At 41.8% G+C, this 18,261-nt stretch overlaps 1 protein-coding gene across 3 annotated transcripts in view; it reads left to right on the plus strand.

Moving 5' to 3' along the window:
• The window catches only part of LOC309481994 (MAM domain-containing glycosylphosphatidylinositol anchor protein 2), a 201,012-nt gene that overhangs the window by 130,273 nt on the left and 52,478 nt on the right, over positions 1–18,261 (plus strand). For 2 of the 3 annotated variants that reach the window (XM_082147153.1, XM_082147152.1), the window contains exon 8: positions 859–1,179. In XM_082147153.1, the coding sequence (XP_082003279.1) occupies positions 859–1,179 (321 nt within the window). The remainder of the gene's footprint in view (positions 1–858; positions 1,180–18,261) is intronic. The other variant, XM_082147154.1, reaches the window with a different exon arrangement.

Genomic DNA, 18,261 nt, shown 5'->3' on the forward strand with positions numbered 1-18,261 from the left:
GGGTGAGAACATTTTAGATACATTTTTGTATTGTTGGGTGAACTATATACCATTAAGCAAATAAAATGCTTAAATTAAATTATAATAAAATAGAATATTTTCATGATCTTAACATTTAAACAATCCTCTCAGTATCAGGGTTATTAGATGTATTTTCTTTATTTTCTTTACGAAAGTTTACTGAAATAAAATAACACACAAAAATTTACTTATTTTTTCACATATTTCCATTTAGTTTAACTTGATGTATAAAAACTATATAGACATATTTAAAAAAAGAAGAAAGAAAAAAGAAAAGTATAAAAAAATAAAATAAAATAAAAATTACTAAATCTTTAACTAAAATGTAAATATCAAAATTAATTTAAAAGTAAAATAGTAATGATACTAAAATAACTGTATCCAATCATAGACCTAGAGAGTGAATGTTAGCATCGTTTATCTGGTTATCAGGACATTACTAAGATTATCGAACAACTGCTAAACTATTTTGTACTTTGTAATGTTGAAATGCATTAATGTTTAGACGTTAGAGATATTGAGTAGGAAAATCCCACATCTGACCAGAAAACGCATACGATGTTGAAGTCGGTTCACTTTACTATCTCACGTTGTTCCGTTTTCTCCTTAAATCGTTTGGTCCTTGTGTTTTAAACGCTCAGTGGTTTGGTTTTTGATCATTGGATATTGGTTCGGATATTGGATGTTGGTTTCGATCACTGGAGACCATTTCGATTGGTTTAGATATTGGTTTCATTTTCACGCAACAGCAACCACATGCATGCATAAACACACAACATGCCAGCGTTGACCATCCTCAGCGACCCCGTCTACTACCTTTCTAGAGTCCCATATCAGTCCCTCCTCTGTTTTTCTCTTTCTTAGTTCCCCCGAACCTGACCGTGCCGCAGGGCAAGTCCCCGCTGGCGGTGCGGGAGGGTGAGACGGTGGAGCTGGAGTGCCTTGTTTCAGGGAAACCCAAGCCCATCATCCTGTGGTCGCGAGCGGATAAAGAAGTGCCCATGCCCGACGGTAGCATGCAGATGGAGAGCTACGACGGCGTGTTGCGGATCGTCAACGTGTCACGCGAGATGAGCGGATCCTATCGCTGCCAGACCAGCCAGTTCAACGGCTTCAACGTCAAGCCCAGAGAGGCCGTGGTCGAGCTCATCGTGCAGTGTAAGTGCTGTTTTACTTTTACTTAGGGTTGAATTTCCAATGTCAGAAACCTTCCATGGGAATTAACGGGAATAAACTGGAAATGTGCGAAATTGCACGTTAGCCTGTAACAGGGAACTTAAATGTGGTTGAAAATATCTTGCAGCACAACTTGCTTAAAGTGCCCCTATTATGCTTTTTGGAATATTTCCTTTCATGTGTAATATAGGTATTTTAGTTTATTTATCTATTTATTTATTTATTTATTTATTCATAAATTTATTTAGGGTTGAATTTTCAAAGTCAGAAACCTTCCATGGGAATTAATGGGAATAAACTGGAAATTTGCAAAATTGCAGGTTTGCCTATAACAAGGAACTTAAAGGCCCACTGAAGTGCCTTGGAACGCGCAGCTTTGTTTGATGCGTTGATGTCATTTCCACTGAAACAGAATCTAAGGCGGGAAATATTGAATGGCTCCTCCCCCTTTTCAAATAGCCAATTGCCACTAGCCCTTTAGTCAGCCTCACAGACTGCAAGTCGTACTTGACAGAACCATGGAAGCGAATCTGAGCGCTGATGATACGTTGGATTCAATAGTAAAGGTGTGCATAAATTCTAGCCGTTTCATTTTTTTTATTTTTATTTTTTTTATTTTTTTTTTTTTTATTTTATTTTTTTTATTTTTTTATTTTTTTATTTTTTTATTTATACCTGTTACTTGTCACTTGTCTTGTCACTTGTATTGTATGTGTACTGGAAGCTACTGTCACCAAGACAAATTCCTCGTATGCGCAAGCATACTTGGCAATAAAGCTCTTTCTGATTCTGATTCTGATTCTGATTCTGATTTTGTAACTAACGTACAGTTGGAAAACTGAATAAAACTTGAGCATCTGAGCAACCGAACACACAGGTGGTGTTTATAACATAGGGGGCGGAGCTTTAGATTCTAGAGAGCATTTGATTGGACAGAAGATGTGATGAGAAGCTGAAGTCCTGAAAATCCATGATCCATTTTAGCGGAAGTGAGAAACTGTAATGCTTTTTAATGCTTATATCTCCTAAATGCGAATTTTGTCATTGTTTTGGAACACCCCAGCTTATTCATAACCTTAAGGCTAACATATTCATACTAAAAGCTAAAAAACTTAAAATTCTGATTTCAGGGGGCCTTTAAGGGTAGTTGAAACATCTTGCAGCACAGTCTTGCTTAAAGTTCAAATATTATGCTTTTTGGAATATTCCCTTTCATGCAGTGTGTAATATATTTGTCTGTGAATATAAACAGTATGCAAAGTCGTTAAATCGAAAGTGCACGCTAAATAAAGTTATTGTCTCCTAAAAGAAAGAATCGACTCTGAACCGTCCAAACAAGTCGTCCGTTATTCCAGTCTCACTTCCGTGACTTGCATGGTAACACATTTGCATAATCCCCGCCTATGTACTTCATTGGCTGCAAACGAACACCGTCTATTTTACGAGTTGCCCAATTCGTATGAATTCGTACGAATGACCTACCACTGACTCCGCCCCTAAACCTAACTGTCACTGGGATTTAGACAAATCGTACGAATTGTGAGGTCATACGAATTCATACGAATCAGTCACATTTTACTCGCTCGTACGAATTAATCGTGAGATAGCGTTGGTATTACTGCAGATCGCCTGTCGTTCTTACTACTTTGAGTAAAGATGAAGGATGGAGCAAGTTTTGTTTTACAAATTTTAACGTTTCATCAGTCATTTATGTTAGTGCTCGGCTAGTCTCAGCCTCAGACGTCACGCCCACAAACCGTTGGCTGAACGTCTGATGCATATGGCACACTTTTCTGGAAACACTTCAGGAGTTTCGAAGTCGCGATCTGATTAGTTGAATTCTACAGGATGTCCGGGAGACGTGTGTGTCGCATTCTTTATCGGCCCGCCTGGAAACAAATGCCGTGATGCCAAAACCCCTCGTGGAAGAAGAAAGCCGTTGTGTTTACAACTGCGACAATAGCGCAGAATGTCTGCTTATGACCAAACAAAATGTTTGTGTTTGTTTGTATATGATACACTTTATATAAATTACCCCAAATTTACAATTAATTCCCTTTGATTCCCATTAAGTTTTTGGAATACTTGGAATATTTCCAAAATTCCTCAGTTTAATTTACCATTTCTAGTTTTCATGTTCATTTTAGTTAAATTTTTAGTAATTTCATTATGTCCTTTTGTCATGTTGTATGGAAAGTGAAAAGCAATTACATCATATTGCTAGTGATTATATTTAGGATTTTTCCGCAATTTTGACTAAAATCATCTAAAACATCTTTAATTACTCATGCTGCTTGCAGCTAAATTTAAAACTGAGATTGGCTGAACATTCAAGCACAACTGTTAGTAGTGTTTTTCTTTTGCACAAATAAACACGTTTTAACTGGCTGTGTTTTGAATCTCACCCTGAATAAATCTCAAGACACCTCACATAATCTCATCCATTAAAACTTGAAAATTAAACTGCCACGTTATGAGTCACATGAGCCCTTTCCATTTTCTCAGAAGATCAATGTGTGTTTTGAGAAACTGGTTTTCAAGAACACATACTGTATTTCTGAAAGGCTGCGTCTCAAGGAGGAGGAACTGAAGAGTTGCACCAAACTCCACTTCAGACGGCATTACTCCAGCTGAAGGCAGCGATGCTCTTCAGGGAAATAATAACAGATAGCAGCCGGGTTCATCCGACAGGAGTGAGGCAGCTGTATCCATAAAAAAACAAAACATTTTAACTCTAAGGATACTTTTACACGACAATGATATATTTAAAATGGAGAACTTTTCCTTTGAGTTTTCCGTGTACAGACGACACCATTGTCAAAACGATCCCATTCACACAGATCCGCCAAAACGACTAAAAACCCTGTATTCTGCTGCCAGGCCATTAGATGGCGTCATGGCGATGAAACACTATAGATTGAACACGTAATACGCATGTGCATGACGTCATCATCTTCAAAAATTCGCGTTTTGGTTATTTACACAGAGACCGTTTTCAAAAACTTCCCAAAAAGTTGTAAATGTAAATGAACGGCCAAAACACATAAAACGTTTTGTGTTTTTATTTAAACAGCCTTGTAGTTAGCAGCCAGTAAATGTATGCACAGTTCATTTGATTTGAAGTAGAACCAGCGCTCTGCGTCAGTCCCGGGAAGTGTTCAGTGAAGAGGGGGTGTGTTGGAGTGAAGGATACTCCGTCATTGTGTTTGTGGTGTGAAATCACGCTGAGAGATAAAGTGTCTCTGGTGTGCCATTGAGGAGAAAGTGTGAATGCGATGAGAATGGCTTTTTGCACATTGCACACTCAGAATGCATCTCTATTGTTTTCATAATGTGACGAAGGATGAAAGATAACTGTGTGCAGTTTTTTGTGGAATCTGGATTTTGTCGAGCAGTTTTGTCAAATTACTTTTTCATTTTCAGAGATTCAGTGCAGTGATGTTGCATAAGGATTCATGTACTGACTGTACTGAGCGTACTGCACACTGCTTCTATATGTGTGTGTGTGTGTGTGTGTGTGTGTGTGTGTGTGTCTGTGTCTGTGTGTGTGTGTGTGTGTGTGTGTGTGTGTGTGTGTGTGTGTGTGTGTGTGTGTGTGTGTTTGTGTGTGTGTGTGTGTGTGTGTGTGTGTGTGTGTGTGTGTGTGTGTGTGTGTGTGTGTCTGTGTCTGTGTGTGTGTGTGTGTGTGTGTGTGTGTGTGTGTTGGGGTTTAACCGACTGTGCTGTGCCTAACTAACTAAATGAATCATCACTTACAGTAATCATTTTCACAAACATCCCAGCGAGTCATTTTACTATGGAAGCTTGTTTCTGCCATGCAATAAAAAAATTACAGAAGGTAATTGTATGGGGTTACAGTATGTGGTTGCTAGGGTGTTCTGAGTATGTTTTAGAATGTTGCTACAGTATGTGGTTGCTAGGGTGTTCTGAGTATTTGCTACAGTATGTGGTTGCTAGGATGTTCTGGGTGTTTTAGAATGTTGCCACAGTATGTGGTTGCTAGGGTGTTCTGAGTATTTGCTAAAGTATGTGGTTGAATGTTCCCTGACAACATTCAAAAAACAGCTGAAAACCAATCTCTTCCGTGAGCACTTAACCTTATAGAAAAAAAAAAAAAAAAAAAAAATCCTTTCCCTTTGAAACATCACTTATCAGGGTTATGCTACTCTGAATAATACCTGAACTTCGTATTTTGAGCACTTCCTGCGTTGTTGTTGCTTTTGCCTCTTTATGATGACTCGCTGAACTTAGTCCTAATTTGTAAGTCGCTTTGGATAAGGGCGTCTGCTAAATGACTAAATGTAAATGTGGTTGCTAGGATGTTCTGGGTGTTTTAGAATGTTGCCACAGTGTGTGGTTGCTAGGGTGTTCTGAGTATTTGCTACAGTATGTGGTTGCTAGGGTGTTCTGAGTATGTTTTAGAATGTTGCTACAGTATGTGGTTGCTAGGGTGTTCTGAGTATTTGCTAAAGTATGTGGTTGCTAGGATGTTCTGGGTGTTTTAGAATGTTGCCACAGTGTGTGGTTGCTAGGGTGTTCTGAGTATTTGCTACAGTATGTGGTTGCTAGGGTGTTCTGAGTGTGTTTTAGAATGTTGCTACAGTATGTGGTTGCTAGGATGTTCTGGGTGTTTTTAGAATGTTGCCACAGTGTGTGGTTGCTAGGGTGTTCTGAGTATTTGCTACAGTATGTGGTTGCTAGGGTGTTCTGAGTGTGTTTTAGAATGTTGCTACAGTATGTGGTTGCTAGGGTGTTCTGGGTGTTTTTTTCCCCCCGAATGTTGCTACACCATGTGGTTGCTAGGGTGTTCTGAGTGCGCTTTAGAATGTTGCCACAGTATGTGGTTGCTAGGGTGTTCTGAGTATTTGCTACAGTATGTGGTTGCTAGGATGTTCTGGGTGTTTTTAGAATGTTGCCACAGTATGTGGTTGCTAGGGTGTTCTGAGTATTTGCTACAGTATGTGGTTGCTAGGGTGTTCTGAGTGTGTTTTAGAATGTTGCTACAGTATGTGGTTGCTAGGGTGTTCTGGGTGTTTTTTTCCCCCCGAATGTTGCTACACCATGTGGTTGCTAGGGTGTTCTGAGTGCGCTTTAGAATGTTGCTACAGTATGTGGTTGCTAGGGTGTTCTGGGTGTTTTAGAATGTTGCTACAGTATGTGGTTGCTAGGGTGTTCTGGGAGTTTTTTTTAGAATGTCGGGGTTGCTAGGGTGTTCTGAGTGTGTTTTTAGAATGTTGCTACAGTATGTGGTTGCTAGGGTGTTCCGAGTGCGTTTTAGAATGTTGCTACAGTAAGTGGTTGCTAGGGTGTTCTGGGTGTTTTAGAATGTTGCTACAGTATGTGGTTGCTAGGGTGTTCTGGGTGTTTTTAGAATGTTGCTACAGTATGTGGTTGCTAGGGTGTTCTGGGTGTTTTTTAGAATGTTGCCACAGTATGTGGTTGCTAGGGTGATCTGGGTGTTTTAGAATGTTGCTACAGTATGTGGTTGCTAGGGTGTTCTGGGTGGATTTGTTTTAGAATGTTGCTACAGTATGTGGTTGCTAGGGTGTTCTGGGTGGATTTGTTTTAGAATGTTGCTACAGTATGTGGTTGCTAGGGTGTTCTGGGTGGATTTGTTTTAGAATGTTGCTACAGTATGTGGTTGCTAGGGTGTTCTGGGTGGATTTGTTTTAGAATGTTGCTACAGTATATGGTTGCTAGGGTGTTCTGGGTGGATTTGTTTTAGAATGTTGCTACAGTATGTGGTTGCTAGGGTGTTCTGGGTGGATTTGTTTTAGAATGTTGCTACAGTATATGGTTGCTAGGGTGTTCTGGGTGGATTTGTTTTAGAATGTTGCTACAGTATGTGGTTGCTAGGGTGTTCTGGGTGGATTTGTTTTAGAATGTTGCTACAGTATGTGGTTGCTAGGGTGTTCTGGGTGGATTTGTTTTAGAATGTTGCTACAGTATATGTTTGCTAGGGTGTTCTGGGTGGATTTGTTTTAGAATGTTGCTACAGTATGTGGTTGCTAGGGTGTTCTGGGTGGATTTGTTTTAGAATGTTGCTACAGTATGTGGTTGCTAGGGTGTTCTGGGTGTTTTTAGAATGTTGCTACAGTATGTGGTTGCTAGGGTGTTCTGGGTGTTCTGGGTGTTTTTAGAATGTTGCTACAGTATGTGGTTGCTAGGGTGTTCTGGGTGTTCTGGGTGTTTTTAGAATGTTGCTACAGTATGTGGTTGCTAGGGTGTTCTGGGTGTTTTTAGAATGTTGCCACAGTATGTGGTTGCTATGGTGTTCTGGGTGGATTTGTTTTAGAATGTTGCCATAGTATGTGGTTGCTAGGGTGTTCTGGGTGTTTTAGAATGTTGCTACAGTATGTGGTTGCTAGGGTGTTCTGGGTGGATTTGTTTTAGAATGTTGCCATAGTATGTGGTTGCTAGGATGTTCTGAGTGTTTTAGAATGTTGCTACAGTATGTGGTTGCTAGGGTGTTCTGGGTGGATTTGTTTTAGAATGTTGCTACAGTATGTGGTTGCTAGGGTGTTCTGGGTGGATTTGTTTTAGAATGTTGCCATAGTATGTGGTTGCTAGGATGTTCTGAGTGTTTTAGAATGTTGCTACAGTATGTGGTTGCTAGGGTGTTCTGGGTGTTTTAGAATGTTGCTACAGTATGTGGTTGCTAGGGTGTTCTGGGTGGATTTGTTTTAGAATGTTGCCATAGTATGTGGTTGCTAGGATGTTCTGAGTGTTTTAGAATGTTGCTACAGTATGTGGTTGCTAGGGTGTTCTGGGTGGATTTGTTTTAGAATGTTGCTACAGTATGTGGTTGCTAGGGTGTTCTGGGTGTTTTTAGAATGTTGCCACAGTATGTGGTTGCTATGGTGTTCTGGGTGGATTTGTTTTAGAATGTTGCCATAGTATGTGGTTGCTAGGGTGTTCTGGGTGTTTTAGAATGTTGCTACAGTATGTGGTTGCTAGGGTGTTCTGGGTGGATTTGTTTTAGAATGTTGCCATAGTATGTGGTTGCTAGGGTGTTCTGAGTGTTTTAGAATGTTGCTACAGTATGTGGTTGCTAGGGTGTTCTGGGTGGATTTGTTTTAGAATGTTGCTACAGTATGTGGTTGCTAGGGTGTTCTGAGTATTTGCTACAGTATGTGGTTGCTTGGGTGTTCGGATGTTTTAAAAACATGTCTTAGCCAGCACCGCTAGCATGAAGTAGACAGTGTTTGTGCTGTAGTAATTGATCCACAGGGTGTAAATCTCTGCAAGTCACCGAATGTTTACTGGGTTCACACACATCACATGACTCACGGCTACAGAACTACATCAGGAGAGAAATAAATAAACATGATTACAAGCAGACCAAAAGGCTCTGAGGTGTTTGAGGAAATGAAAATATCTTTTGGGTTGAACTTGACTCGTGCATGCCACACAATCAGCAGCCAATTATGAAACACACTAGTAAATAATGCTAAATAATGGCTTTGAGTGGAGCTGAGGAGCAGAAACTCGTCTGCTGCCCATCTTTGAATAGAAGATGCACTTACAGCTTAAAAGGCTTGTAATGAGCAATTAAACCTGCTGCTGTATGTATGTGGAGCGGGAGGGAGAAAGAGGGATCAGAAAGGTTGCTATGGGGTTGCTAAGGCGTTTTAAGAGGTTGTAAGTGCATTGGTTGCTGAGAGTGTTGCAATGTTGTTGTTGTTGGGGTGTAACGTTTTTTAATAAAAAATAATTAAGGCTGTGAGGGATGAAAGTTCAGTGTGTTCAATGGATTGTACTGTTGTTTAAAATCATGTTGACTATCTTTGTTGTATGGAATTGTAAGTTTTGTTTTTGCAGTTGAATGTAATAGTTTGGGCTCTGTTGTTAATGATAACCTCTAATATTATAGTAATGTACCAATTGTGAGGGTCCCTGTATAGTTTACAGCATTAGTTTATTTTCCCTTCAAGCTGTCGGCAGATATCATTCTGAATAATCGGTTATCGGTAAATAATTTTATTATCGGTGCATCTCTAATTTAAATGTTAGTTTGCAGTGCTTTTTGTTTGAATTTTACTTCAATTTTAATTATTTGGCATTAAATTAAATATTAAAATTAAGCTACATAACTGAACAAAAATGCTATAAAAACCACAAGTATGATCCCCTTAAAAAAATTCACACAAAATGCACATTTAAAATGGATCAGGAGATTATTATTACGGATGAGAACAGTAGAGTTGCTCGGATGATTTATCCTTCTTATGATTCTCGTCCTGTTAGTTGCTTTCTGCTTCTGTTAGCTGTAACCTATGTTTATTTACAATGATTCTGTGTGTAGATATTAAGATCAACATCATGATTTTGGATCTTTATGCGTTCTGTCAGGTCTATTAGAGGCGATTTCAGGTCAAACATTAGCCTGGGAAAACCCAGACAACTTCCGGCAAATTTAGATTTGCTCTGCAAGTAGTCTGGCAAAGAGCTCATTCAAGCCCATTTCTAATCCGTCGAAATCGCGGCACCAATCAGAAACGTTGAGGCGGGCTTTACACGATGACGATCGCTCTGATTGGTTTTAGGTCTATCCAGAGGCATTTGAGCGACGTCCGTTCAACTTTTAAATGCATTATTATATTAAAATTGCAAACACACGAGGACAGTCTCCATGAAAGACCCACTGGCAGATGAACGTGCTGCTATATTTCTCTCCGAAACGGTAGGAAATTAAATGAGATTTAATAGAGGATTTTAACTGTGACAAGATGATTGACAGGGCAGTTTACGTGACAGGACGCTAGGGTTGGGTATTGGTTGGGTTTTATCCGATACCAGTACCTACTCGGTATTTTTCAAACGGTTCCGGTGCTTAAACGGTTCTTAAACCGGTACTTAAGAAAACGAAACCGCACACACTTTATCAAAAAAATAATACCTGTGTGTTTTCTGAAAAAGATTAAATTAAAAATTGTGCCGTTTAAAAGGCTACTGATGTAGCCGAAAACACTTAAGTTAAGATCAAAATTTTGTCTTCTCATATTATTTATATATATTATATATATATTATATTACATATTATATATTATAGACTTTTACAAAACAGAGAAATATCTGACACTGAGCAGAAATATTTAACACACATAGTATAGCCTCATATAAATATACTTGATATACTTCATACTTGATATGCAAGATTTGCAGTTGGCATTAAAATACTAGACTTACCCGAAGAGGAACACTGCAGCTGAACTTGAACTTTAGTCAAGAGGTTTTGGGTTCTAATCCGCATTCGTAGTTTTTTGTTTGTTTGTTTGTTGTTGTTTTTTTAAACCGATTATGCTCATCAGTGGTTGTATATCAAGCAGGGACACTTTGTGTGCATTAGGCTATATTTTTTTTATTTCACCACAACTAATAGATATGAGGCGCCGTCTAGGGCTTAAATCGAACTTCATTCACGAACACATAAAACGCTTGCATACACATATACTAAGTAGTCACACATACATGTACTGCTGAATGCTCCAACTATATGAAATGCACAACGTCAACGTCACATCTAAAGTCGCTCACGCACACACACGCAAACTCTACACACACACACAAGACGCGCGGAACTCTCCGCGCACATACTCATCTGAGACGCGAGCACACACACACACACACACACACAAACTCGCGCACATACTCATCTGAGACGCGAGCACACACACACACACACACACAGACTCGCGCACATACTCATCTGAGACGCGAGCACACACACACACACACACACACACAAACTCGCGCACATACTCATCTGAGACGCGAGCACACACACACAAACTCTCCGCAAACGTACTCGTATAGACGACGCCTCATAAATAGATCGATCTCTGTAACGTATTGAAGCGCGCGTGAAGAAAGTGCGGTGTGCGCGAGCCACAAGAGAAAACACTGTATCCGTGCCACTGATCGCAGCGTTGTGCCCAGAGACATTTGAGCGACGTCCGTTGGTGACACTTGGAAATGAGTTATTAATGAAGCTTTGCCAGACCATAACTCCGTTACTACTGAGAATGGTCTGGTTTTAACCAGGCTAGTCAACATCACATTTGTTCTTTGAAATAAGTGCAGTGGGTGAATTTAATTGACATTACACTACCAGTCAAACGTTTGAGATCGGTACGATTTTTTATTTTTTACATTTATGCATTAGACAGACGCTTTTATCCAAAGCGACTAACTTCGCATTTCAAGCTACACATTTACATTCTTATCAGTTTTTGCTTTCCTTGGGAATCGAACCCATGACCTTGGCGTTGCAAGCGCCGATGTTCTACTGTTTGAGCTACAGGAAGAAAAATACACACACAAACCCCCCCCCCCCCCCCCCCCCCCAGTAATATTGTTGAATATTATGACAATTTTGAACAAATAAATGCAGCTTTGGAGAGCAGAAGAGACTTCTTTTAAAAGCATTAGAAATCTGACCGATCCAGACCTTTTGACTGGTAGTGTATCTCTGTGTGTCTGACTGTGTTAGATGCGCTAACACTTTTCCTCACTGAGTTCCAGCTGGTCATGTGCTGGTATATGTGTATATGTGGTGTTTGTCTTTAGCATACGGTGCTAACGCCCGCGGGCAGCAGACCATCTCCTCTAAAACCCATCGAGTCGCTCAGTTAGAGGCGTGAAGGAACGACTTCAGCAGCTCAACAGCTTTCATGTGTTTGGAAAAGAGCGTTTGACTGCTCAGATGAGCACAAGACTCCGAGTCGGAGTGATTGATTGACACCTGTCACACTCTGAGAACAGGAAATCACTTGATAAATAGAAGTGAAGATTTTTTATAATTTTCTTTTCCTGCACCGGTGCCGTTGAACGCACCTTCAGTCCAGTTACGACATGAACTCAATATTATTTCTTCTATTAAAGCTGCAGAGCTGTTAATCTGCGCTGGAATCTCAAGAGCTCCATTTCTGTGGGACGATATTGAGTTGATCATCCATGAGCAGAAAGATCATAATGTCTGATCATAACTGAACAGTAAACATCCACACACACTGATTTATATCTCAAACAAGCTCATTTAATGAAGAACAACATCATGCTCTGTTTGTCCAGATGACATTTGATTGATGTTTTATTCTTCAAAAAGGGTTTGAGGGTTTTAAGTAGAGTTTATATTGATAAATACATATTATATTATATTATTAATTCTCACAGCATTGAAGTAAATCATATGGGCCTTTTTTAGGGATCGAGCACCAATGGTGTGAGGACCCTCTTGGAATTGCTCTGTTTATTATTATAATTTTATTGTATTTTTTTAATATATATGATGCCAAGTAAAAACAAAAAAACACACAAAAAAATTAAAACACGTATTAGTCACCAGAGAATCACCAACAGAATTAAATCGCAATTATTTGTATGACAATTAATCATCGGCACAAAATGCATGATCATGACAGGCCTTGTAGAAAGACTGAAATAATATTTTCTTAAAAAAGAGTCTTCAATAATCTTTATTTCAATCTTTTTCTCAGATGATTCTGCTGAGGGAGTTGGCCAGATGTATTTACAGTTCCTCTATTGTGCCGATCAGAAAGTGCTGAAGCCGTGTGTGTGTGTGTGTGTGTGTGTGTGTGTGTGTGTGTGTGTGTGTGTGTGTGTGAGTGTGTGAGTGTGTGTGTGTGTGTGTGTGTGTGTGTGTGTGTGTGTGTGTGTGAGTGTGTGTGTGTGTGTGTGTGTGCGTGTGCGCGTGCGCGTGCGCGTGCGAGTGCGTGTGCGTGTGTGAGTGTGTGTGTGTGTGTGTGTGTGTGAGTGTGTGTGTGTGTGTGTGAGTGTGTGTGTGTGTGTGTGTGTGTGTGCGTGTGCGAGTGCGAGTGTGAGTGTGCGTGTGCGTGTGTGTGTGTGCGTGCACGCGTGCGTGTGTGTGTGTGTGTGCGTGTGTGATGTCGAGCAGCAGATGCTCTGTTTATATAACTGCATTTTCCAGCCCATCGCTGCAGATTTGCGCCTCTGTGAGATTGAAGCACATTAGCCTTGAGTGTGTGAGAGAACACACACATTATTAGCCACAACATACGGCTCTGATGTAGAGACGCTTCGTACGTTCAGCCACCACATCGTTGATTTCTCTAAAAGCTTTGTCCTTGTGTGTTGTTTTTTCCAGAAGCAAATACCAACTATTTCATTACATCACGATGAACAGAAAAACTCCTACTTGTGTGTATGTTAATCTCTGACTCATAGCGGCTGGTTCTCTGTGTGTGTGTGTGTGTGTGTGTGTGTGTGTGTGTGTGTGTGTGTGTGTGTGTGTGTGTGAGAGTGTGAGCTAGGGTTGCCAACTTTCTGAAATGGAAATAAGGAACGGGGGGTTGGGGTGGGGGGTATCCGGTGACATGCCCCCACGGAAGAAAATTTTGAAAAATAACCCCTGAAATGATGACTTCTGGTGAATATTGTGGAAACTAATTGATACATTTAGATAAATATATTTCATACATTATAGCATATTATAATACAACTTATATAACTTATTAGGCCTAAATATTTATAGAATAGCAAAGTAGGCCTAATCAATATACAAGACTGAACCACATAGATGTGAAATATAAAGGCTATCATGATCATTTTGCCAACAATGAACCATGGATTTGTTTACTTTATAATACGTTTTTTTTTTTTTTTTACTTAAACAAATACAACATATAACATTCAAAACTCATCGGCTTAGACTGCATTTGAAGAAAAATAAACACAACAATGTTCATTGTCCCTCACGCATTCCAGCCACGGGTAGTCATTTTCCCATTCAATTCTATATTTTTGTGCTCTTTTCTTTCTCGCCGGCTGCTCGGAGGCGCTCGGAGGTAGTCATTTTTACATTTCCCGCTGTTGTCACTTGTCGTCATCGTTGCTATGATACGTGACTCACAATGACTGAAACGACCAATTAAAAGGGCATTCTCTGATGATGTTTAAACGCTACGCTGATCAGACAAACAGAAGGAGAAATTAGTATCTACCGCACCGTCATTTTTTTTATTATTATTATTATTGTAACAGATTAAAGTCTGAATAGAAGTTAAGGCTATAGGAATGTTACATGTACCGTCTATGTGTGTGTAGCACATTCTGTCTTTTGGGACTTGCCGTAGGCAAGAGAGAGTTGGGCATGCGCATAAGAGGACCAGAGGTGTTCGCGGGAAGAGATTAAAAAGTGTGTGCATCGTTCATGGAACTTCTGTGTCTCGTTTTCATTATTTTATTATCTAAAAGTGTTTAGGCGAACCCGCTACAAAAGCTTGGTTACATTGGTGGCAGCGGTTTTATTTTTTTTGTAGGTTGAATTAGTGTTTCAAAAGTGTTTCGGCGGGTGTTGAACCATTTATTTATCGTAGCTTCAGTTTATAGTTAAGGTAGCACACGCGGTCAACAGATTGTCATTATGTGGTGCAAGGACGAGGAGGACAGTTTTAGTACTATGTCGCGGGACCGTGACAGAGGCCATAGAAGCGTGCGAATTGATTTGCCTTCGCCGTTCTCTGGGGAGGAGAGGCAGAGCTTTGTGTGCTGGGCCAGACAGTTTGAAGTATCGGTCAAAGCGCTCACGGAAGGGAGTGGAGCCGCTTCATACAACTATGAACTGACAAGGATTTTACCTACACGTCTGTGCAACGCAGCCTTTTCTCTATGGGACAGTCTCTCTGATGCTGTTAAGTCGGACTATGACGCGGTGAAGGAGAAGCTAAAAGAGGCTTTTGGGAGGAGACAGTTCATGGAGCGATTCAGAGCCAGTCTGTCTGCCCACCCCCGCGCAGCACAGGAGAGTTTGGAAGTGTACGCAGCAGAAATCAGCAGGCTTGTGGATGAGGCTTTTCCTGAATACGGCGACAGAGCCCAGAGGGTAGAGAAGTTTCGCCGCTTCGTGGCGGGTCTGGACCCAGTGCTGAGGACGAAATGTTATGAGCAGGGGGCGACGGACATGGAGGAGGCTGTAATAATTGCAGGTCGGTGTGAGAACGCGAGAAATGCGGTTGATATGGGACATGTGACTGCTAATGTCAACCATAGTCAGACTGCCGACGGGACTGTTGCTAATGTGAACTCTGTGTCGGACATTAGTGGACTGTACAGAGCGATTGATAGATTGACTGACGAGGTGAGGGGCATGAAAGTATCTCTTAACCGTTTGGAGGACGAAAATCACAGACTGAAAGAGAGAGTTAGCCGTAGCGGCACAGAGTGGGGTAGAGCGCGCTCCCTGTCACGTGAGTCAAGTCAGTGCTGCTGTCAGGGGCGTGCATGCCATATGCAGGCATATGAGACGCAGAGAGGCCGCTCATCTGAAAGAAAACCATTTATGGAGTTCAGTGGTCGTAAGAAATACCATGCGACTCGTAGCCCTATGAGACGCAACGCCAGCCCTTCCCCCAACCCCAGCATGCGGAGACGAGGCAGTTATGAGGAGGAAACGAGGAAACAGGGAGTGCGCTTCATGACCCCTAGCGGTGAGGAGAGGAACTACGAGCCGGGAAACGGGCTGTAGCTGATGTTGCGGCCCAAACACCAGCTGAACTACCCAGGGGCCTTAAACATGATGACAGTTACTATGTAGTGATGGACGCGGAGGCGTACACAAACACTAACAAGGGGCCACTGGTATCATATGTGAAAGGAACTATTGAGGGCATTGAACTTCCGATTTTAATAGACTCTGGTTCTAGTGTATCACTAATGAGCTCTGACTTTCGAATGTCAATCCCAGCACTTCGTAGTCGACCTATGAAGAAAGACTATATCGCAACCCGTGCTGTAAACGGGCAGATGTTGGATACGCTGGGTACGCTTACTGTGACGCTGCAGCTGGGTACTGAAACATGGCAACACGTTTTTCATGTGGTGAGAGAAGCGACGCAGTCCATATTGTTGGGATGGGATTTTTTGGTAAAGAATCATGCCCTGCTGGACGTTAGTCATGCTAAACTGCAGTTGTAGGACGTTTCCATTCCGCTTCTTGTCAGCAAAGGCTTTGTCCCAGCATGCTGCAATGTATCTCTGGCCACAAATATGACATTTCCACCCCTTAGTGAGTCAATTGTGCCTGTTAAGATTGGTTTGCCTAGCGTGGCCCAGGTGTCTAGTGACTTTGTGGGGTATTTGGAACCAAATGTGTCTGATTCAGCCGGCTTGGTTATTGCGCACACACTCACTAACGTGCACAATGGACTAACTAAAGCTCGGATTTTGAATCCTACTGGACAGGAAATTTCTATAAGACAGGGGACACACCTGGGCGAGTTTTATTCTGTCGCTGATTCTGATGTTCAGCATGTTGAGCAGGACTCAGGTGAAAGGGCTGTTCCTAACCCCCGTAACACAGCTCCTCCCATTTCTTTAAGTGGGTCGCCGATTTCAACACCAGACAAAGAAAAGCTCTCGTCATTGTTGCTGGAGTACAGCGACATTTTCAACTCAACAGGGCAGAATACGGGAAAATGCACGTTAGTGCAGCATTATATCAGAACAGGTGAACAGGCCCCTATTAAGCATCGAGCATACCGTACATCGCCTGAAAAGCGAGCTGAAATCGAGAGACAGGTGGCGGGCCTGCTAGCTGATGGCATTATCGAGGAGAGCTGTAGCCCCTGGGCGTCGCCAGTCGTGCTTGTTAAAAAAAAATGTGGTGGCTGGCGTTTCTGTGTGGATTACAGACGTTTGAACAGTGTCACTATCCAGGACTCTCACCCTCTTCCACGCGTGGATGATACACTGGACGCATTAGCGGGCTCTAGATGGTTTAGCACATTGGATTTTTCTAATGGCTACTGGCAGGTGGAGGTGGCCGAGCAAGACAGAGAAAAAACAGCTTTTACCACGGGTCAGGGTCTATATCAGTGGCGCTCCATGCCGATGGGACTTTCCAACTCGCCCGCCACTTTTCAACGGATGATGGAGCTAGTTCTAAGAGGGCTTCCATGGCACATTTGCATGGTGTACCTGGACGATATTTTGATTTATAGTGGAACATTTGAAGAGCATTTAACTCATCTGAAAGAGGTGTTTTCTAGAATAAAGTCAGCAGGTTTGAAATTGAACCCCGGAAAATGCCACCTGGCCAGGGATCATGTGGTGTTCTTGGGTCATGTCGTCTCAGAGAAAGGCCTTCAGCCTGACCCGAGAAACACAGAGAAGGTGAGAAATTGGCCAGTTCCACAGTCTCCCTCCGAGGTCAGAGCATTTGTGGGACTGTGTTCATACTATCGACGTTTTGTCAAGGACTTTTCGAAACATGCAGCTCCACTGAACCAGCTGGTTGGCAAAAACGTGCCTTTTGTGTGGAGTACCGATTGTGACAACTCATTTAACTATTTAAAGGGAGTGCTGTCTTCAGCTCCTATCGTGACAATGCCTGAGTTCAAAGTGCCATTCAAAGTTTATACTGACGCCTCTAAGTGGGCTGATGGTGCTGTGCTCGCACAGGAAAAGGAGGGTCTCGAGTATGTGGTGGCCTATGCCAGTCGTGCTTTGAATGCCACACAAAGACGTTGGTCCACTTTTGACCGGGAGTTATGGGCTATCGTGTGGGCAGTGAGGGAATTTAGACACTATCTTGGACTCTCCTCATTCACCATCATTACGGATCATCGGCCTCTCTTAGCACTACGGCGCATGTCCATCGAGGATGACCCAACGGGCAGAAGGGCTAGATGGCTTTTGGAATTGGACCCGTTGAACTGGGTCATTGAGCACAAAAAGGGAAATCAGCATAAAAACGCTGTTGCACTCTCCCGCCGTCCGGAGACACCAGACCTGAAGGACGTTGATACAGTAGTCGAAGTAGTGCGGGACGTGAATGTGGTGAGTGCTGAACAATCAAATAATTACGTTTCTTGTTCCACTGAAACAGCTGAGGTGGCTGAAGAAGGGACTGTGACTAACTCGTCCTTCAGGGCGGACAACATAATGAGCCTGTCTGAGTTATCGTGTGATGCAGCAGACATTATTGCTATGCAGCAGAACGATCCAGATATTGACACAGTACGGCACTGGGTGGAACGATCACAAAGACCTCCTAGGAGACAACTGGCGGGTACATCTCCGAGC

The sequence above is a fragment of the Leuciscus leuciscus genome (assembly GCF_965113295.1).
Source record: "Leuciscus leuciscus genome assembly, chromosome: 19".
Classification (NCBI taxonomy): domain Eukaryota; kingdom Metazoa; phylum Chordata; class Actinopteri; order Cypriniformes; family Leuciscidae; genus Leuciscus; species Leuciscus leuciscus.